The 16,804-nt window shown below is 34.7% G+C and overlaps 1 protein-coding gene across 2 annotated transcripts in view; it reads left to right on the top strand.

Annotated features, from left to right (window-relative positions):
- DCUN1D1 (defective in cullin neddylation 1 domain containing 1) overlaps positions 1-6,221 on the top strand; it is a 30,336-nt gene extending 24,115 nt beyond the window's left edge. For both annotated transcript variants that reach the window (XM_043874012.1, XM_043874013.1), the window contains exons 5-7: positions 1,709-1,791; positions 2,036-2,132; positions 3,420-6,221. In XM_043874012.1, coding sequence (XP_043729947.1) covers positions 1,709-1,791; positions 2,036-2,132; positions 3,420-3,499 — 260 coding nt within the window. In that variant the 3' untranslated portion in view covers positions 3,500-6,221. The remainder of the gene's footprint in view (positions 1-1,708; positions 1,792-2,035; positions 2,133-3,419) is intronic.
- Positions 6,222-16,804: the final 10,583 nt, after the last annotated feature.

The following is a 16,804-nucleotide window of genomic DNA, read 5'->3' as shown; positions in this document are numbered from 1 at the left end:
CCTACTAGACAGGCTAATGACAGCAATTTTACTGCACGTTATCTCTATGATTTGTATGCTCTATGTTTAATTGGTAAGAAAAATAATAAAGAACCTGAAAGGAGTATTTGGTGTAAAGCTTTAAAGATTGTGAAGATTAAAAAGGATTTGTGATTAGGGACCGAGGTCCTGTTTCTAGTTCTCATAAAATATGGGGATCTGAACTTGACTTTCAGACATGTTTTTGTGAGCACATTAAAAATAAAAGTAGAAGACTCCATGTACTGTTCCAAAATGATCTGTGAAGGGAAGGAGAAAGAGGGTAGTTAGTAAGAGGGTGGAGAGATACAAGAAAGAAAGATTTTTTTTTTAAAGTTAGTTGATAACTTGAGTGTGTTTGTTTGTGGAGGGGGAAGCCAGAAGACAGGGCAAAGTTGAGGATACAAGGAGAGAAGAAAACTAATCTGTAAACTAAAAGGCAGGATGGCATATTGGATCCAGAGTAATGGTGTTAGGGGCTTAACCTTGGATAGGAGGAAAAAAGAGGCACCTTTTCCATTGAGTTTGAGGGAAGACATAATGATGAATTTGGAGGTGAGTACATATTTGTAAATAGAACCATACGTAGGAAGCTTGTTCATTCAGCAGTTTCTGAATGCCTGCTATGTGTTTCAGTGCTAGTTTGGGGATATGTAGTCCCTATCCTTGAAGAGCTTAGGATCTAGTGAAGATGGGAGATTTTTTGCCTTATGTTCTGTTACATTTTTCTTTCAGGTAGGATGTGAGCCTGTTTTTGGAGTCTTAGTCTCTCATGATTCTTCAGATTATTCAGAGTAGTTTGGAGTTCATATCAAAAGAACTTTTAAGTTACTTGGGATGGAAGTTTTCCTGACCTGGAAATGTAAATTTACTCATAAAAGCTTGACATAACTACTTCAGTTCCTCTTTTAAGACAGATACATATTTTGTCATGCGGTAATACTGCTTCTTTACCCTTCTCTGCTCCAGTTAAATAGTCATTTATATCCTCTTCATCAAACTTTTAGAAAGACAGATCTTAGTTTATTATTAATTTTAAAATTTTAATCAGTCTTCTTAATGGTCTCCTTGAGGTGAGACCATGATCAGTCAGCCAACAACTTGGAGTGTAAGATTAATTAGGATTGCGGATAGCAACTCTTTGCATTACAGCATATACATGTACTTTGGTGGTTGTCATCTGGGGGCAGTTTTGCATCCCAGGGGACCTTTGGCAATATGTGGAGATATTTTTGGTTGTCACCATTGGGGATAGGAAACTGCTCCTGGCATCTAGTGGGTAGAGGCCAGGGATACTGCTAATGCTGTAATGCGTAAGACAGCCTCCCGCAACAAAAATGATCTGGTCCAAAATGTCAAAAGGGCTGAGGTCTGCTGTACATTAACATTTCAATACTTATGATGTAGTCAAACATGTTTACCTACATTATCTCATTTAAACTTCAGAAACCCCTAATGAGGTAAGTGATACCCTTCTTGCCCTGAAGGAACCTTTGCGTTGGTGATGGAATCAGGATATAAAGCTTGGACTTAACTCTATAGGAAATTTTTATTATGTAAGTATTCAGGACACAAGCCTTTTTTTTTTTTTTTTTTTTAAATTAAGGCTATCTTTGTCTTACTTGGTGTTTTTTTTCAGGGACAAATATTCCTGGCATTTGAAGTACATAATTTATTTTTAATATTACAGATCTAGAAATGGCCATTGCCTACTGGAATTTAGTGCTTAATGGAAGATTTAAATTCTTAGACTTATGGAATAAATTTTTGTTGGTAAGTTCATGTTTTCTGCGGTTTGGTGTTTTCTAAATTTTTGCTTTGTTTGAAGATAAATTAACATTTTAAAGGATGCCTAACTCATTTCAGAACATGTAATGGATGTAGAATGAGAAATTTGATTTCCAGAATTTTATTACATAGGTTGTTTTGCATTCTTGTACTCAGCATCTTCTGGACTGTTTTTTTGAAACTCTTTTTAGTGAATTGGATGCTTCTTGTTATTTTTTTTTCTTAATAGGAACATCATAAACGATCAATACCAAAAGATACTTGGAATCTTCTTTTAGACTTCAGTACAATGATTGCAGATGACATGTCTAATTATGATGAAGAAGGTAATGAACATTTTGCTCTACCAATTCTTTAAAAATATCTTTAATCATAAACCCTGGAACTTCTTGTCTACTTTTGTTTTTCTTAGATTTCCCTCTTCTGAGCTTTTATTTGTGCTCTTCTGAATGTAGAAAATGCCTTCATCCTCTTTTACCAATCTGTATTGTTTCCTTAAATACCAGCTCTGTATTCATGTCTTCCAGAAAGGCATGAGTAATTTTCATTCATGTTTTAGATTTTCAGTCTACTTTAGGAACTTATTCTTTTCTTAATGTACTTTTATAGTACTTGTATTTATTTTTTTATTGTCTGTTTTTGTCTGTGAACTTGATTGTAAACTCCTTGAGTTTTGTGACTTAGGCCACGTGGAAATGGACTTTATTTTCCTACTGTAGTACTATTGGCATTCAGTAAATATTCACTGATTAAATACTTGTCTGCTGTTTCTTCATGTATATAGAAAGGTAACTCTACCATCCACTATCAGGATATTTTTGTTTTCTGGAACTGGTAGTAGTTTACATTGATTTCTTCACAGATACTTACCTAGTTCCCCTTGAGAATTAGCAAGATATATTTTGATATCTTTGAATAGACAGGTGTTCTTTGAAAAATCTTTAATAACCTTGGTCTCCTTAAAAGTGTTCTGGAACTATTTAACCTAACCACAGATAATGTTATTTCATCTTTGTTTTCATTGTCATGTATTGTTTTCTTTATAAGAATTGAGAAATGACTGATAATTGATGATTGTGCTTTCTGTTAGGCTTTATGCAAAAGTGGAGAACTTGCTGATTTGGAAGTTACCATAGCAGCATGTATAGAGGCATGCATATATGTAATTTAAGATCCTTTAGTAATTTATTATCATGAAATAGGTTAGTGTCTGATCCTTGCTTTTAATTTCTTTTGTAAGATTGTCCTAAAATGCAGAAAAAGGTTAATTTCAACCTAATATGCTTTCAGCACTGGCAATGTGTCATCATATCAAGGCCGGATTTGACCAGATTACTTCAGTGGCCTTCAGAAAACCATATATTACTAATTACCAGGAGAGTTATTTTTTATCATTCAGAAAATGATCAAGTGTTGGAATAATAGAACTATGAGAAAATGCAAGGAATAGGTAGAAACTTTAAAGAACTAGACATTTAGAGGTCTTATCAGTGGGGATATTTATAATGATATATTTTAACAATTATAGGGAAGATATTAAAAAAGGATTCTATTAAAATACTATCCTTATTTCTGCTTTTGTTTCTTTCCTTTCTCACATATCCCCCCCACAGGAGCATGGCCTGTTCTTATTGATGACTTTGTGGAATTTGCACGCCCTCAAATTGCTGGGACAAAAAGTACAACAGTGTAGCACTGAAGGAACCTTCTAGAATGTACATAGTCTGTACAATAAAAACAACGGAAAATTGCACAGTCAATTTCTGCTGGCTGGACTGAACTGAAGATCAATCCTCACAATTCAGACTGAGGGTTGAGACAAAACTTTAAGGATACATCTTGGACCATATCATATTTCATTCTTCTAATGGTGGTTTGGGCTTGTCTTCTAGTCTGGGCCGCTCTAAACATTTATTATTCCAACATTGTGGATTTCATCTTATATCTGTGGACCATCCTAGTTTATTCTCCCATAAGTCTTAGAAGCTTTATGGTGATTATTTTGAAGTTTCCATTCTTGCATAAAGCACAATGCTGTCTTCATCAGAAAACAAGTTTGGCATAAGAATTAAACATATGAACATCACAGTTTATAAAAACTTCTTAAATATATGCTTTGGGCTAGTTGCAAAGACTATGCTGATAGCACTTCCAGTGAGAGTGATATATTTAAGTGTACCAGATCTGGAATGGTGTTTTGGTATGGGGGGATTTTTTTTTTTTCCTGGCAAATTACATGTATTGTTAATGTGAGTAGAGTATCTGATGAAAAAAAGTCAAAATAACCAACGTGAAAAATTTTTAGGATAACTTGGTGTGCCTACCCAAAATTTTATTGTGTTTTAGACCCTCGATTTCAAAAGGTTCCACAGAACCTAGTCTGCACTTATCTTACCCATGTTTATATATAGTTGTCTTACAGGGGCTTTTATTTAGAAAAACATCTGCATAATGTTAGCTTCTACTCCCGTCTACATTATGCACCTCATAATTGGATTTCATTATGATTTTGAAATGCTTATATGCCTGTTGAGTAAGTTAAACTATTTAATTTGTTTGAATGTTTTAGATTGCTACATAATACAATATTCTAAATTTAGGCATGAGGGTTTATTTTTGTTGTTTTTTTTTTTTTGTCAGCACACTATGGAACACAAATGAAATTCTCTTAATTTATAAGAAGATAGTAGGAATTAAATTTTGAAAATGGTTGTAATGAGCCATGAAGTTCAATTCTTATAGGTACTGCTCTTTCAGAAAAATAGTCCATTTTTGATGACTTCTTATTTTGTTGAAATTGTTTTAACTGCTAATCACTGTGGTTGCCAAATACTTGAGGAGCAAAGATTTTCAAGCAAGCATGCTCTTGATGCAAAATACAAATCTGGCTTCTATTTTCATAAATTATTTAGTTTCTACTATGTTTTTATTTCACTCAGCTCAGTTTTCACATCAAAGCAGACCTGTATCTTGTGTCTATTTTTTTTATTACAAGACCCGTGAACTGCTTTCATGCTGAAAATGCTCATTTCTCTGTTCACTTCTTGACACGTGAAGAAGGGTTTATTGCTTTTTTAAACATTTCTTTAAGGCCGGTTTAAAAAATGTAAAACTTCAGAGATTGGATGACTGGTTTTTAGCAGGAGTAGATTTTGCTTGGTGTATCCAGGCATTCTGTAAGGTCTAATGTTGAAATTATCAAAGGAATGTACTTCAGGAAAGCAGTACATTATAATGTAGATGTGGAAATGATTTAAAAAAACTTATATATTAAAGCTACTTTTTATTTACATGATTTTGAAATTGACTAGAAAGCTCTTCCCATAGATATTAACATTCTAATCATAACTTTAATTAAAAAATATGATTCTATCAAAAGAAAATTTTGAAAATTTCTATTCAGGTTACTGGAATTGGTTATTTAAAGAAAAAAAGAAAGAAAAAAAGAAGAATCCTGCTGCTTTCAGTATTTCCTGATTTCATATTTGTAAATATTAAGAGGAACTTCAATTATGAAATATTTTAATAAGATATATATATATATATATATATGTACTATTTTGTTTCCTGTCTTAAAGATTTTGAGTTACGGTATTGTTTTTGAATTGATTAATTAATTCCAGTACGCTGTGTTTTGAAATGAGATCCGATTAGCTTTTTTCCCCCAATATAAATTGTTTTTCATAAAAGTCCGATATTGGTTCGTGGCCTAGTGCCTTGGGTTCTACAGACTTTTCCTTTTAAATGCAAGACCTTTTCAACAAAATAGTGTTTGTCATCAGTTTGGTACTAAACATTTATAATTACTGTGTAATTATAAACAAAACAATACATAAAACTTTGAATATAATTATGTAGCATAAAAGTTAAGGTTGTTAACTCTATGATGGCATCTTAGAATTAAACAATACTATTACTAGGGCCTGAAAGAGAAGACTGATTTAATGTGGTGTGATTTTTCTGAGGATAAATGTCTGCTTACAGGGAATATTTTGTACTAAGAATGCTTATACATAATGGCCATGTGTGTGTGAGTGTGTGTGAAAGAGTGAGATTGACAGGTTGAAAGGGACACATATGCTCACACACACACACAACTTGAATTGCTTTAATTAATTAGTGTTTCAGTCTTTATTTTGGTTAACTCCCCATGCTGATTCTTTGTTTTAAACTGAACCACAGGTACAGTTTCCTTTTTGCCAAATGTCAAAACAGGTACACATTTTAAAATGTAATGCTTTTTAAATAGTAAAGTGTATAAAATTAGAAGTGCCCACATATAAAAATACTTGAGATCAAGGTTATCTTTAGTGACTATCATCTGCATATCTCTGTAAGTTCAATTGTGTTTCTTACATCCCTGTCATATTACCAACAGAGGCAATAAAAGCTTCAGTGAAATTGCCATGACTAAATCTTTTCACATATTATTTCAGTGTAATACTTTTAAAGACTAAAATATACCGGAAAACTTTTCTAGAAAGGATAATTATTTATGGAAAGAGCATTGTAATGGCAAGTTTTTGGGAGAAAAGACCTGCCAAGTCTTGTTTACTATATTTAAAATGTTTACAACTATACTGGGCTGCTTTATTTAATTAACAGTACTGTAGTTGTGTAATATGGCTTTGTAAGTATATGTTCTTCATTAGACTTTTAAAAAGTTTTAATGAGTGAAAGAGAGTTAATAAAATAACATGGGAAATCTTTTATATAATACCCTTACTGGGAAATTCTTATTTAAGCAAGGTATACTATTTTTTTTTTTCCTCAGAAAGATTTAAGTGAATGAAGTGTTCATCTATTTTTTATTTGATGATAATCAAGAGGTTTGAGTAGTTGTAGCCAGTTTAACATGCACTTTGCTTAGATTTTTTAAAACATGTTACTATGAAGACTACGTATTGTAAACCTTCTGTAACTTTTACATATGAATGACAGAAGAAAGTTAAACCTAATGAAAGAATTTTGGAATAAAGGAAAGTGGTGCTGGGGAAATTTATTATAGTTCACAAAGTATGCCTTTGTAAACCTGAATCAACTTTTAGCAAGAATTAATTTATGGAGTTCTAAATGTTAAATTGTATATATTTAATAGAAAATACTTATTTGACACCTCAGCAGTTTTCTTTAAATGTTACTTTATACTTTTAACAACATGATTTATATTGCATACATAGATGTTTTGATAAGATTTTATCAAATTTGATAATGTAATGATAAAATGTTTTTAAAATGTGAACTATTTAACATTTATCTTAATAACTGAGGACACAATACCGGATTTGTGATTTCTACATAATGTGATAATTAGGGTTCAAATTATGGTTCATCATTTAATTGATTATAAACAAGTATATTTCTGAACTCTTTACTTGCCTCCATTTTTACAATCATATAGCAATAATTTCTATTTTTATTTTATAGAAATGTGGTGAAGTTCTGATACCTTTACCTTTGATTTCAGAAGGGGAAGTGGTTTACATTTTGTAGTTTTACGTTTGAAAATTCCTAATAGTACAAATCCCCTTTTCCAGGTTTACCCTTACTCTTTGTTGCCATTTTGGTTGAATATTTGCTTGATTTGTATTTGATTCTGGAGGCGGATAGTTCTGTTTTTTTTTTAAACTCATAATACAGTTACATAAATGGTTTTACCAGAGCATTCTTGCTATCTATTTTCTTTACTGCCTGTTGGGTACTTGGCATTTCTTGCTGACAAACTCATTTATTTGACAACTTTCCACTAGGCTCAGTGTTTTGTGTTAATGTGGCTTTTGACTTCTCTTTCTTTGGTCTTTTTTTAATCTGCCATAAATAAGGAAATTATGATTTTAAAAAAGTGCACAGCTGTTGTAGTAGATGGAATTCCTAAAAAGTAATGTCTTTATGGAGTTTTAAAGACAGATATTTGGGGAATCATTTTATAATTATGTTTTAAAAATTGAGTTTCTAAAACATTTTTTTAATCTAAGTATAACCAAGTTTTTCTTAAAAGTATTGCTTATTTATTTTCAGCTTATCTTTTGTGTTTGTGCTGTGCAGAAATCAGTGTAGCTTGTAACTTAGAGCATTGTTTTTCAAGAAACACCTTGAGGCTGCTATATTTCATGAGGTCAGAAGCTTTCTACTGTATCTCTTGTATGTTATTGGCATTTCACATGAGATTTGGTCTGGGGAAAAATGTTTGGTTAAAAAGGTGTTTTTCTTTTTTTAATACCTGGCTTAGAGGGAACATTTTTCAGTGGGCTAGGAAGAGATGGAGTCAGATTGAAATTAAAGCAGGCTTGATTATGGAAAGCAGCACTGCTTTGAAAAGAAGAATCCATCACATGAGGTTAAAGTGAAGAATAGTTTAGAACCAAAAATAGTAAAAACAAAGCTTGATTTAAAACAGTGAAAAAGTTTGGAAACGTAGAGGCAACATGTGAATGGCTTAATGAGCAAAGCAAAGAAAAAAAAATGGATAATATTCATTTTATATTTAGTATATATATTTAGGCACACATATAATTATTAAAATTTTATTTCAGGTTATGAAATATTTTAAGAAAACTCTGGATCTAATGGAAAACTTGGGCAATGCCAAATGAGATTTTTACAAAAAGGAGTACTGTAGGGCATAAGCTTAGTGGCTAAGGAGAAATGCTAAGGTAAGCTATAGAAAGTGCTTTGTCATATAGTTACATTACACAGAGATAAAAGAGCAATATTTGATCAGTAAGATTTGGAGATGTGTGTACATGAAATCTTTTGAAAATACTTATGTTTAGTTTCCAATTCTTAATCCTGAGAGTGTGTTGGTATTCATTGTACTGAAATTATATGTAATGAAAGCCAGAGCTTTAAAATAGTCATTCATAAGACTGTTGTAATGGTACTCAATAGGAACAGCTTTATTGAGGTATAATTTACACACCATGAAATCCAACCATTGTAAGTGTACAATTCAGTAAATTTTAGTAAGTTCATTAAATTTTAGTAAATTCATAGAGTTCTGAAACCATCACAATCCAGTTTTGGAAAATTTCCATCATCCTTAATAGAAGTTCCTCTCATGCTCCTTTGCATTAATTGCTGCTCTTACCCCAAGACCTAGGCAGTCACACTGATCTGTTCTATAAATTTCCTGTCCAGAAATTACAGGTGACTAGAATCATACAATCTGGTCTTTTGTTTCTGGCTTGTTTCCTTTGGCATAATGTTTTTGAGGTTCATCCATGTTATGGTATATACCTGTACTTAATTCTTTTGGTTGCTATGTAGTATTCCATTATATGGATATACTACATTTTGTTTATTAATTCACCAATTGATGGACATTTGGATTGTTTACATTTTTGTTACTATGAATAATCTGTGAATATTCCCTGTATATGTCATTATGTGGACATATATTTTAATTTCTTTTAGGTAGATTCCTAGGAGTGTAATTGTTGGATTGTTTCAAAATTTTACGTTTCACTTTCTAAACTGCCAAACTTTTCCAGAGTGGCTGTACCATTTAAACATATTCCTAACACAATATGCAGGATTGCAGTTTCTCTAAATCCTTGTGAGTATGTTATTATTATCGCCATCCTGGTCGCTTGCTTCAGTCGTGTCCGACAGGCAAGAACACTGGAGTTGGGTTGACATTTCCTTCTCCAGTGCATGAAAGTGAAAAGTGAAAGTGAAGTCGCTCAGTCGTGTCCGACCCTTAGCGACCCCATGGACTGCAGCCTACCAGGCTCCTCCGTCCATGGGATTTTCTAGGCAAGAGTGCTGCATTGGCTTGCCATCGTCATCCTGGTAGATCTGTATTTCACATGTACAAGTTATATATATCTAGCTATCCTAATTCGTGTGTATGTTGGATGTGCAATTTAGTTGAGTATAAGGTGGCCTCAGGGATTGTTATAAAATTACTTGCTATGTACATATATTTGGTTGAAGGCAGTATTTTCTGCAAATCAGTGAGGGTAGTTACTGCACTCTTCCAATGGGGGTTCCAGTCCCTTGGTGAATTCCAGTGAGGAAATGAACTGTGTAGGTTAAGAGTGATACTGATGGCTGTTGCATTGTGCTACTTTGTGTACAGTGCTTGATGTAAGTTCCCAGTTAGCCTGTGACTGGTGGTAATACTTAAAATGTTGTATAAATAATTGCACAGACATATCAGTCTCATTATTAATTTTCCCAGAGCTCTTTTGTTCTGGGAATGAATTTCTTAAGTTTGTAAAACTTGTTAAGTTTCTTAAGTTTGTAAAACTTTAGATGATATTGTTTAGCTGCTTCTAGCCACTTTTGCTCTTAGAGTGGACATTGGAGTAGTGTTTATTTGTAATAGAAAATTTCAGGATATACAACCGTAGATTAGTATAATGAACCTACTTCAACACAATAAATTCATGTGGCTAATCTTGATTTATTTATATGCTACCCATCTTCCCAACCCTGATTTATTCTGAAGCAAGTCCCAGGTAGCAAATTTCATTTGTAAATATTTCAGTATGTATATCTGATAGATAAAGCTCTTAAAGATAACCAAAACACTGTTATCAAGCTTAAATGTTAACAATTTCTTAGTAAGTCAGCATTTTAAATTGTCTCATAATTTATTTTTCCAGTTCAATGTATATCTGTAAATTTCTTTTAACTGATGGGTCCCCGTACCTGCCTCTCTTCTGCTTGAAGTCCATTTGTTTGAAAATGCATTGGTTGCTTTATATTTTAAAATTTCTGTGCAATTTATGTTTAAGGTAACCTTTGATGTGCTTCATCAAAAAATATTATAACTTGAAAATATTTTGGAAGTTAATGAAGTGTGGTATAGAAAGCTATAATAATTATATCAATAGACATTCCCTTAACTTTAAAAATATAATGGGACTTGTATTCAGAATATATAAAGAACTCTTACAGTTAACAATAAAGATAACCCAATTTACAAATGAACAAAGTACTTGAATAGATCTTTCTCCAGAACATATATACAGATGAAAAAATATTCAACATCAATAGTCATTAGGGAAATGCAAAGCAAAACGACAGTGAGTTATCACTTCACACCCTCAAGGATTCCTTTAGTGAAAAGGACAAGTGTTGAAGAGCATGCGGATGAACTGAAACCTTCGTACATGGGTGGGAATGCGAACATGGTGCAGCAGCTGTGGAACAGTTTGGCTGTTCCTCAGAAAGTTAAACATAGAGTTAGCATATGACTCAGCAGTTCTACTCCTAGAAATAGAACTGAAAACATTCTCACATTCCAGCCCCTGGTAACCACTGTTTTACTTTGTGTGTCTTATGAGTTTGATTGTTTCAGGTAGTTTTAGGTGCTTCATAGGGCTTCCCTGGAGGCTCATCTGGTAAAGAATTCAGCTGCAATGCAGGAGACGTGGGCTCGATCCCTGGGTTTGGGATTCACTCCAGTATTCTGGCCTGGAGAATACCACAGTCCATGGGGTTGCAAAGAGTCAGACATGACTGAGCAACTTTTACTTCACTTCATGTACTTCATATAAATGGAGTCTTTATTACAGTATTTATCTTTTTGTGGTTGGCTTATTTCACTTAGCATGATATCCTCAAGCATCATCCTCATTGCAGCATGTGACAGGAATTCATTGTTTTTAAAGACTGAATAATATTCCATTGTAAGTATATATATCACATTTTACTTTATCCATTTATCTGTCAGTGGACATTTGACTGTTGTGCTACTGTGAACATAAGTGTGCAAATATCTTTTTGAGAGCCTCCTTTCAGTTCTTTTGGATAAATACCCAGAAGTCCTATAACTGGATCCTGTGGCATTTCTTGTTTACATTTTTTGAGGAACTTCTAATCTGTTTTCCACAGCAGTTACACCATTTTAGTCTTACCAACAGTGCACAAGGGCTCCAGATTCTCCACACATCTTCATCAACACTTCCTGCCTCCCTCCTTTCCTCCTGCCTTCCTTTCCTTCCCCCTTAGTATTTGTCATCCTAAAGAATTGAGATAATATCTCATTGTGGTTTTTAATTACATTTCTCTGGTTAGTGATATTGAGGATCTTTTCACATGCTTGTTGGCCATTTGTATATCATCTTTGAAAAAATGACTGTTTAAGTCTTTTGCCCATTTTTGAATTGGCTATTTTATTTTTTTGTTGTTGAGTTATCAGAGTTCTTTTGATATTCTAGATGTTAAACACTTGCTCAAATGTTACTAAGTTCAGTGTGTCTCTATTGGTTTTCTGTCTGGATGATCTTATCCATTGATGACAATGGGATATTGAAGTCCCCTACTTTTATTATGCTGTTGTCTATTTCTCCCTTTCAATTTCTTCTTTTGTTTTGCTTTATATTAAAACAATTTTTGTGTGTGTGTGTGTAATCTTGGATTTTCAACATGAAAGATAATATCTGCAAATATAATTTTGGTTTTTTCCAGTTTAGATGCTTTTCATTTTGTTCTCCATCTTAATTGCTGTGGCTAGGACTTCAGATACCTTGTAGAAGTGAGAGAGTGGGCATCTTTATCTTGTTCCTGATCTTAGAGGAAAAGCTTTGCATCTTTCACCATTGAAGTATAACGTTAGCAGTGGACTTTTCATATATGATCTTTAAATCTTTTATTATGCTGAGGTAGTTTCCTTCTATTCCTAGTTTGTTGATTTTTTTTGTTGGTGGTGGGGTGACAGGAAAGGGTATTGAGTCTTATCAAGTGTTTTTCTGCATCAGTATGGTCATGTGGTGTTTGTCCTTCACTCTGTTACTGTGGCATATCAGAATGACTGATTTTCATATGCTGAACCATCTTTGCATTCCAGGAACAACTCCCACTTTGTCATGTTGTACAGTTCCTACTGGAACTCTCCACAGAAGGTAATCAGAGATGTTACACCTCTTCTCTTTAAGGCTCTTTGTTGTTGTTGGGTGTCTGGTGCAGCAGTATGGCCTTACCTAATACAACATGCACTGAATGTGAAGGTTTTCTAAGGGAAATAAGAAAACTTACTGAATTGGATTCTCACTTTTTATTTCCAGATTCATTAACAGCTAAATCTGTAACTTGCTTAGAGGCTTGAGGAGAAGAAAGTTTAGCTCACTGGATCACAAACTTTATCTCTGTTTTTTAGTTTACTTATTTTTAAGGTAACCACCTAGTTCTACTTCTGGGGATTCTGCAGAGCTGGAGCTCCAAAAGAAAAGGAGGCACCCACGTGATCTAGATCTAGCAGAGAACAACAGTAGTTCAAAGTCCCTGAAGCATGTATGAACTTGGCAAGTTCGAGGAATGGAGGGTAAGGTAGTGAGGTGGCTGAGAAGCAGAGACTGGGCCATGAGATGAGAGGCAGGCAGGATTGCACATGATTCCACATGGCATATGATTTTGTGAGCTAGCACAAGGAGAGTGAATTTCTAAGTGCAGCCTTTGGAGATTTTAAAACAGGAAAGAAGAAAACTTTTGAGTTTTGCTTTTAAAAGATGACTGGCTGCTATTTTGAGAATGATTCCCAGCGAGTTAGGAGTTTGCCATCTGGACAAGAGGTGATGCTGGTTTGAACTAGTGCGACAATGGTAGAAGAGAGGTGGGCAAACGAAGGATATATTTTAAAGGTGGGGTCAAATAATGATGGATTGTGTTGGGAGGGAAGGAAAAACTCTTAATTGAAATGGTTGTATAGATGATGCTGTCATGTAGCATAATGGGTGATCATTGGATTAGAAATCTGGGAAAATCAAGTGTTCTGTTGTTAGATATCAATGTTTCTTACTCAAACAAGTAAAAATAAGTAATGTCCCAAAGTATAGCCAGATACTTGAACATTTTTGGGCAGGACAGTCCTGCATTGGATCTCGGAGCTGTACATTTTACCCCAGGAAATGAAAAACTGCCTCTCTAGGGTGCACACATATTTTTAAATGCTGGGTAGGGTAGTTCTGGGGGCTTCCCTGGTGGCTCAGCAGTAAAGAATCCGCCTATAATACAGGAGACACAGAAGACACCGGTTCAATCCCTGGCTCGGAAGATACCCTGGAGAAGGTCAGCAGTCTCCTCCAGTATTCTTGCTTGGAGAAAATCCCATGGACAGAGGAGCCTGGCAGGCTGCAGTCCAAAGAGTGACACAACTGAAGTGACTCGGCACACGTGACGTAGTTCTCCTTCAGGCTGTACCTCTAGTACACCATTGCAGGCGTAAGGGGTCTTTACATCTGTGTGTGTGTGTGTTCTCAGGCATGGACACTAAAAAGTACAACTTATGCCATCAGTTCAGTTCAGTTGCTCAGTCGTGTTCAGCTCTTTGCGACCCCATGGATTGCAGCACACCAGGCCTCCCTGTCCATCACCAGCTCCTGGAGTTTGCTTAAACTCCTGTGCAGCGAGTCAGTGATGCCATCCAACCATTTCATCCTCTGTCGTCCCCTTCTCTTCCTGCCTTCAGTCTTTCCCAGCATCAGGGTCTTTTCCAGTGAGTCAGCTCTTCACATGAAGTAGCCAAAGTGTTGCAGCTTCAGCTTCAGCATCAGTCCTTCCAATGAATATTCAGGACTGATTTTCTTCAGGATTCAAAATATTATAAAAATAAAATACTTTTATATTTTAAAAATATAATAAAAATAAAATACTTTTTATGGTACTTTCAGTCCTAAAGGAAACCAGTCCTGAATATTCGTTGGAATTGGAAAGCATTATAAAATAGTTTTACAAAACTTAATTTCTTTAAAATAATTGTTTAAAGCAAAAGGTGTTTAGTTGGGTTTATAAATGTAAACTACATGACAGTAGTACAAAGGATTGGAAGAGTAAATGGAATTTTAAGATTATTATAAATGAGGTGAGTTAATATGTAAAGACTGGTTCACTGCAAGGATGCTAATTAAGTTGCTTCAGTTGTGTCCAATTCTTTGTGACCCCTATGCACTGTAACCTGCCAGGCTCCTCTGTCCCATGAGATTCTCCAGGCAAGAATACCAGAGTGGGTTGCCATCTCCTCCTCCAGGGGATCTTCCCAACCCAGTGTAGGAACCCGAATCTCCTGTGGCTCTTGCATTGTAAGCAGATTCTTTACCACTGAGCAATGTAAGGATGTTTTGTAAATCCTAGGAATTGCCACTGAAAACAGGTATAACCATAAAGCTAGAAGGAGATTGAATGCTAAAAAACAACCTGAATGAAGGCAGGAAAGAAATAAGCACAAGAGACAATAGAAAAGAGCAAGATGTGAAGTTTAAATACAAATATATTAATGATTATATTAATTAGACTTTTGGAATAGACAAAAAGCAAGACCCAAGTAGATGCTTTATACAAGTCATGCATTAAATATAAAGACAGAAGGACTAAAAGTAAAATGATATATCATGTAAACAAGCATAAAGGAGTGTGGCTATGTTAATATAAAGTATAAAAGGACATTTCACTTTGATAAAAGATCAGTTCATCAAAATATAATCCTAAATGTGTATGCACCTAATAACAGACCTTCAAAATGTATGAAGCAAAAAAAATTACAGAAATGGGCAAATTCACAATTACAGTTGGAGATTTTACTACTCATTCAGTAATTAGTAGAACTGGCTAAAAGCCACACACACACACATACTGATTTGAAAATGACAGTTGATGTTTATAGAACATTCAGCAACTGTAGAATACAAATTCTGTAGCTCATACATGCTACACATTCTATAGTGCAGTTGGTAGAATCTCAACTGGGAATATGTTGGACGTGTAGATCAGTTTAGGAAAAACTGAAATCTTGACAATACTCAGTTTTAAGAGTTTAGGTTCTTTTAAAAAAGTTTTATTTTTGGCAGTACTGGGATCTTCGTTGCTGCATGCGGGCTTTATCTAGTTGTGGTGAGTGGAGACTACTCTCTAGTGTGCAGGCTTCTCATTGTGGTGGCTTCTTTAGTTGCAGAGCATGGGCTCTAGGGCTCATGGACTCAATAGTTGTGGAGCGTGGGCTTAGCTGCCCCTTGGCCTGTGTTCTTCCTGGACTAGGGATTAAACCTGTGTCCCCTGGGTTGACAAGTGTACTCTTAACCACTGGACCACCAGGGAAGTCCTATTTCCATAGCTTGGCTATTGTGAATGATGCTGTGATTAACAAGGAAGTGCATTTATCATGTTAAAATCCTGTTTGTATTTCCTTTGGGTATATATATCCAGAGGTGGAATTGCTGGATCATGTGTTAGATCTATTTTTCTAAATTTTTTGAGGAACCTCCATACTGTTTTCCATAGTGGTTAGACCAGTCTACATCCTCACCAACAGTGAATTGAGGGTTTTCTTTTTATCACACGCTCACTGGCATCTTTTTTCTCTTGTATTCTTAATGATAGTTATTCTAAGGTGTGAGGTGATATCTCACTGTGGTTTTGATTTACATTTTCCCAATGATTAGTGGGATGTTATCTTTTCATGTGCTTGTTGACTGTTTTGAGTCCTTTCTGGAAAAATGTCTATTAATTCTGCCCATTTCTTAAATACATTTTGTTGCTAAGTTGTATGATTTCAGTATGTTTTGGATATTAACCCCTTAACTGATAACATGGTTTGCAATTTTTTTCTCCCATTCTGTAAGTTGTCTTTTCATTTCGTTTTGTTCTTTTTGCTGTGCAGAAGCTTTTGGGTTAGATGTACTCCCACGTATTGATTTTTGCTTTTATGGTTGTACTTCTGGTGTCATGTCCAAAACATTGCTGCCAAGACTAATATTGATGAACATTTTCCCTGTGTTTTCTTCTAGGAGTTTTATGGTATCAGGTCTGATGTTTAAGTCTTTTGATCCATTTTCAATTGTTATTTTGGCCACACAGCAGGCAGGATGTTAGTTCCCCAACCAGGGATCAAACCTGTGCCCCCTGCAGTGGAAGTGGAATCATAACCCTGGACTGCAGGGAAGTCCCTCAAGTTTATTTATTTTTTTTGGGTGATGTGAGAGAGGGGACCAGTTTCATTTCTCTGAATGTGTTTCTCCAGTTTCCCCAGCACCATGTGTTGAAAAGACTGTCCTTTCCA

The sequence above is a fragment of the Cervus elaphus genome, chromosome 19 (assembly GCF_910594005.1).
Source record: "Cervus elaphus chromosome 19, mCerEla1.1, whole genome shotgun sequence".
Taxonomy (NCBI): Eukaryota; Metazoa; Chordata; class Mammalia; order Artiodactyla; family Cervidae; genus Cervus; species Cervus elaphus.
Note: the sequence above shows the minus strand (reverse complement) of the source record. Positions and strands in the feature narration are given on the sequence as shown.